The 6273-nt window shown below is 43.6% G+C and overlaps 1 protein-coding gene across 4 annotated transcripts in view; it reads right to left on the reverse strand.

Moving 5' to 3' along the window:
• ehbp1 (EH domain binding protein 1) overlaps nucleotides 1-6273 on the reverse strand; it is a 154739-nt gene that overhangs the window by 22497 nt on the left and 125969 nt on the right. For all 4 annotated transcript variants that reach the window (XM_024296537.2, XM_024296535.2, XM_024296536.2 and 1 more), the window contains one exon: nucleotides 3800-3923. In XM_024296537.2, the coding sequence (XP_024152305.1) occupies nucleotides 3800-3923 (124 nt within the window). The remainder of the gene's footprint in view (nucleotides 1-3799; nucleotides 3924-6273) is intronic.

Raw genomic sequence — 6273 nt, forward strand, 5'->3', positions numbered from 1 at the left:
GGGGGGAATCGCTCCGTCTGCTCCACGACTGCGCTGCAGCCGGCTGCAGAGCCTGAGAGGTCACATGACCACATGACCGCCTTAATCACAGACACACGCTGACAAACAAAGATGGATAGAGCTGATAGTTCATGATGTTCTGCAGAAATGCATCATTAGAGGTTCAGGTTAGAGTTCTTCTGTGGATGAAGGACTCTCATCCGGGTCGAGACGGAAGACGTCCAGATTCTCTCCTTTCTAGAACTGGACACTGATCAGCTGGTGAAGGTACCGTTCAGCCTGGAAGATCAGTACCAGGACTGTGATTGGTCCATTGGACCATCATCGTGTGACCCAGGCCGTGACACACATGCAGCATTACTTGAGTCTCCCCGAGTGAAGAAGAAGGCCCGAACGAGAACACCAAGAACCACCAAAGGGGGACAAATGTTCACAGTCAAAGTAAAACACAAAACTAAATCATCAGATGGAGGAACCATCCCAGGATCTTATCACATTTGAATGAAGAAGTCAGGCTGGGAGGAGTCACGTCTGCTAAATTCCTGGATTGTCCTGTTCCTACCTGTGGACCTCGCCTCCGGCTCATCTTGGCTGTGGACCCCCACCTGTCCTAAACTCTGTTCAAACATGTAGTTGTAGAGTTAGATAAGTTAATTCCTCTTTAACAGTCCTGGTAACTCTCCTGTCCGTCCGGAGAGGATCTCTCCTCATGCTAACATCCCTGAGGTTTCTTGTTTTTCCTGAATCAGGATTTTCAGAAGTGTTTCCTCACCAGGAGGGAGGGTCTACGGACGGGGATAACCAGTTTAGTCTGTGTAGCTCAGTAATCAGCTGTTGTTTATATTATATGACTGACCTTCTGCTTCCATAAAATCACCAGCATGAAGCTCAATGAGTCATTCTTGTGATTATTGGGCTGTATAAATAAAATGAAATAGAACCAATAGACAGAAATCAGGCTGTGACGTGTGGCGTGTGCTAGCGAGTAGCGTGCTATTTGGTTCATCGTCAGTCTATATATATTTATATATTTTTATTAGTGTTTGAGGCTGATGCTATTTGGATGTATTTACTGATGGAGATTGATGACGTCACAAAGCATTACCGTAGTGTGACGAGCCCTGTACGGATCCTGCAGGCCGAACACGTGTGGTACCTGCATCTGATTCATTCAAGGACCACAAGACAAAGGTTCAGGACGTCAGCATGATGCTGGTGCTTGTTCGCCGCCTGGTTCTGAGATGATTGTTTGAGGTTTTCTTCTCGTTTGTAAGTAAAACAGAAACCAAAGAGGAGAAACGTTCTCGATTGGATCAAAGCTGAACGTGTGGTTAGACGTTGAGCTGGCAGACCTGCAGACATGATGCTGGGTCTCTCTAGTCTCTCCTGTTGCCTCAGTAAACATAAACAGATCCGAGTGAGACTCTGACCGTTTCTAAAGACGTTTTATTCTGATAATCCCGATGAAGGGGGTAGATCAGGTGAACATGAGAGTAGAAACCAGTAAAGGTCGATTTCTAGGTGTTATATCTGCCCCCCCCCCCCCATTGAATTAGATTTTCAGGGTGGGGGGATAAGCCGGCGTCTTGCTGGCCGGGGGGGGGGGGCCTTCAGACCCACACAATGGTATATGTTTGGACGGGGGGGGGCTAACAAACAGCATTAAGATAACCTCCAGATCAGCATCGGAATGAAAGGCGAGCTCAGATCTCCCCACCTGAGTTTGTATTTCTAAACATTCCGTCTTTTCCTTCCAGGATTTGGGAGGACAGTGGCGGTCAGACGGCGGCGTGAAAGCGGCGGAGGGAGCGGCGAGCCTCCAGAGCAATGTTTGCTAACATGATGGTCTCCCTGCAGCTCTCAGAGACGAGTACGCCATCGACTCGCCGCCTGCAGGTCAACACTGAAGCGGCGCCGAAACCACGAGTGAACATGAAAAACCGAATGTTTGTGTTTACGTTTGTGTGAGAGCAGCTGTGTGCGTCTGTTTGTAAACATTTGTATCTATGGATAACTTTATGTAAACAGAGTGTGTGTGTGTAAACAGGCATGTCCAAAGTGTGGCCTGGAGGCTCTAATCATGAATTAAAACATGAAATCACTTTGACTGCAGTCGGCTGAAATGACATGTTCATATCAAAATGACGCAGATCCACCAATCAGAGCTAGCTAACACAAGCCAGCTCTGATTGGTGCAAGAAGTGACCAAACTGACGGAGATTTGAGTAAAAACATCTGAAACGACGTTTTACTAAAGTCAAGTTTTGTTCTCACAGATTCAAATTTGACTAAAGTGCGTTTTGTGGTGCTGAACGTTCACACTGTGTCCATCTGCACTCCGACTCTATAGGACTCCAGACTGTCTGATGTTCCTGCTGGAAGCAGCAAAGTGATCATTTCTACTTCAGCAGAGACATCTCACTCTGAGGCCAGATCTGCCCCCCAGATAATTATTTCTGGCCCTCCAGAAGGTTTAAGCTGATTTATCCTGGAATAATATTCCTGCCTTTTTATTATTCAGAATTATGTTTAAAAGTTACAGTTTTATAGTTTAAAAATTGGAATTCTGCAGCTTTTTGGACTTTTTTGGGATTTACTAAGAATTTTTCGTCTATTTTGGAGTTTAGCAAATATTTCAGCTACATGCTAGCTGTTTTATCTAATTTAGGTTTTTCTTTAAGATTTTTAGGCTGTTTTGGAGTTTGGTTAATATTTACACATCAGCTCTTCTGCTAATTTAGGCTTTTTCAGTTTTTTAGCATATTCTGAAGCTTAACTATTTTTTCAGCTACATGCTAGTTTCGGCTAACCTAGTTTTTTTTTTAGGCTAATTTGACATTTAGCTAGTATTTTAGCTAGCTATCAGCTTAAGTGATTTTAGCCATCAGTTTCAGCATCTTCAGCTAAGAAATAAGAAAAATATCAAAGTTTAAAAGAAAAACAATCAGTTTTGGACGACACTTCTTCTTCTTCTGCTGTCTGTAGCAGATACTCAGATTCAGAGCCCTCTAGTGGCTGTTGGAGGAAACAACTGCTAAAGGAACCAATGTTTACTAGGAAAATAAAAAGATATGAGCCTATTTATGGTTAGTAAAACACAAATAAGTCACTCCTGAGAATAAGACGCACCCCCGACTCATACTCTGGAAAACACAGTACTGGACTAATGGAGGCGGCCCTAGTGTACACGGACACGTTGGTATGAATATTTGTGAGTGTAAACATGTGTGAACATTGCATGTGTGTAAATGTGTGTGAACGCTTGAGTTTGTTCACATTAGTGAGTTTGTGTAAACATGAATGTGTGTGAATGTCAGTGTGAACACTGAAGTGTGTGTTGCATGTTGTGTCCCCCCCCTCCACAGCATATCAATGAAGGCCAGATCTGTAGTGGGGGGGGTGTGGGGGCTGCAGCGTGCACGGCTGAGCGCCCCGCTCAATAGTGTGCTGGCTGGCTGACGGGGGCCGCGGCTGGCAAACGGCTGCAGCGGCGTGCTCGGCTATCGCACCCAGTTATCGTTTCCCCCATGAAGGGTTCCCTTATCACCCCGGCCCAGAGAGGTCTCCCTTCTTCTCCCATCCCCGAGACACACCCCCTCCTCCCCCTCCACCCCCAATTCCCTCCTTTCATATCCACCCAGCGCTACGTTGAGCAACATTCAAGCGAGAGGCGGGGAGGGAGGGGGGGGCTTCAAAGATTCTCTCACGGAAACACACAAGTGTGCACGGGAGTGTGCACGTGTGTGCGCACGCTCAATTTGCCAAAACAGTTTTTCCAGTGTAATTGGGCTCGGGGTACCTGTGTCCATGAGATAGCGCAGCCTCTTCTCCACGCGCGCCGCTCGCGCGTCGATGTGCCTCTGCTCGCTCTCCAGCGCCGACAGCTCGCCGACCACGTACTGGCTGGTGTCTTTGAACGCCTTCTGTCGGGGAGGAGGAGCGCAGAGACGGCGTTAACCACGGGAGCAGAGGATGGAGGGATGAACACAAAGACGAGAAACGGGAAAAGTCCAGAAGAAATGAAACAGAGACGGCTTCAAACTAGACGATTTATGAGCACAAATCCTCCGAACCGGAGCAACTGTTGCTGCTGTGGAGTCGCTTTAGAACGAACCGCAGGAACACGGAAGGTTCTGGAAGACGGAGGAACAGAAGGAAACCAAACACAGAAGCTGAAGATGGAAATGAAGCTTTCTGAGTGAAGCTGAACGCCTTCACCCCGACTCTCACACTGATGAATAACGTTATTTCAAGGTTTTTCTGCTCAGCGTGATGCTAAATTCAGGATTTGATGTACAGTGAGAATTAGTGACATTTAAAACAAACCCTCAAAAACTGAAACGTTTGGTATTTAAAAAACAAATGTCATTTCAACAAAACATTTCCATAAAATATGAGAAGTTTCTTTCATTTAATTCTTTTTTTCATATTAAACTCTTACTTTGAAAAATAGAAAAATCTAAATCATAATTACATGAAGGTTTCTGTTCATTTTTTTAGCTACACATTTCCTAAAATGTGTTTCTTAAAGAATAAATTTACACAAGAAGTCTTAAATTTAAAGTAATTCTTTTTGAACATGTTGAGCAGAAAAAATCATAAAAAGCAAATTAAAAAATACATAATCTTAAATAAATTTAACAAAAAAAGTAAAATGAAACGTTAATCTTAAAAAATCCAAAAACACAAAAAATAAAAATATAAATCAGAAAAAAGATTAAATTATAAATTAGTTGCAGAAACAGAAATACTCTGGATCACATGAGGCTCTTTTAGCCTCTAACTAAAGACAAATAAAATAATTGTAATTTAAAAAAAATCAGGGATTATTTGAGGGCATTGAATTAATATTGATTATCTAAGTTTATAAATTCATGACTGATCTTCGTTTTTCCTCTAGAATTCAGAATTTTAGATAGTAAACTAAACTTAGTAAAAAGTTTTTTCTGATTTCTCTGTTTATTTTAAGAGTATAAAACACATTTTATCTAATGCTACACAACAGAGGGGAGTTGCTAAAAAAAGAATAAATATATTTTTATAGATCATAAAGCAACAAAGTTTCTGTTCAGAAAACAGTGGTGGGAAAAAGGATAAATTATAAAAAAAAAAAACAATTTTTGTCTTGCTTTGTTTAAAAGTTGCACTGATCCTGTTTGGCACAGGAAGTCTTTTATTTTGAAAAGAAGTCATATGAGTTTCACAACTTCATTTTTGAGAAAATACTAATTTTTGTTATTTTTCTGCTTTTATTTAATCCAAAAGATAAATATAATTAACATTTATTATTAAAAGTAACAGTAAAGAATGTAAACAGAATATTATTTTCTTAGAGGGTCAAACTAAACGTTGAGGCCCTGATTGGGTTCTTTAATCAGTTAGGATCAGCCCTAAAAGGCCCCCTGACTGTAACGGTTCCAGCCCGCTGCTACAGATCACAGTTAACATCTTCCAGAAGCTGCACATTAAAAACTGTAAAAATGACTTTTTTAGTGGAGACTCTGCAGATAAACACCTTAAAAGTTGCATCAAATTTAAACTTCTGTAATTTCTCCCAAACTGCTTCCTCCAGCTTTTCCTCCGTGCACGCCCACATGCACGCCCAGCGCCGTGCAACAACAGGCCGGCTGACCCCTCTTCACCTCTGTCTCTCAGCTGTTTGCTATTCTTCAGGGACTCTCAGGAAATGTTTATTCAAATCTGCTGCCGAGGAAGCCTCCCAAAAGTGTCGGCGGTTTATTGCTGATGCTTTTTTTTTTTTTAATGGGAAGAACTAGTGAGCGGGAAAGTTTTTTTTCCCGCTTTCCACCCAGGCCAGCACTTTTCCTTCAACTCTTTCCGCTGCGTCTGTGTGGCTGCGTGCACGTGTGCCCCCCCTTTGCGCGCTCTCGCTCTATCACCATATTTTTCCTTGGCAAATCAATTTTACACATGATCAGCCCCCTCCCCCGCCGCGCCGGGCCCAGCCGTAATTAAGAGCAGGGAAATTACCATATATATTATATTAATGCAAACATCATTCAGCAGGTAATTCTTGGCTGATCGGGATAATGGAAAGGTTGAACACCCATTAACCCCGGGGCGGCGCGCCCGACGGGGCGCGTGCACGTGGGGGTGCGTGTGGGACGGGTCGAGGGCAGGAGGCTCTGCAGACGTGCACGCCACATGGAAACGTTGCACGTCCTCCTGCACATGCATGTCCTTCAGGCGTGCACACAACGTGCGCGTCAGAAGGACATGCATGTGCAGGAGGACGTGCACGCACACACGTGC

This window comes from Oryzias melastigma, linkage group LG15, assembly GCF_002922805.2.
Source record: "Oryzias melastigma strain HK-1 linkage group LG15, ASM292280v2, whole genome shotgun sequence".
NCBI lineage: Eukaryota > Metazoa > Chordata > Actinopteri > Beloniformes > Adrianichthyidae > Oryzias > Oryzias melastigma.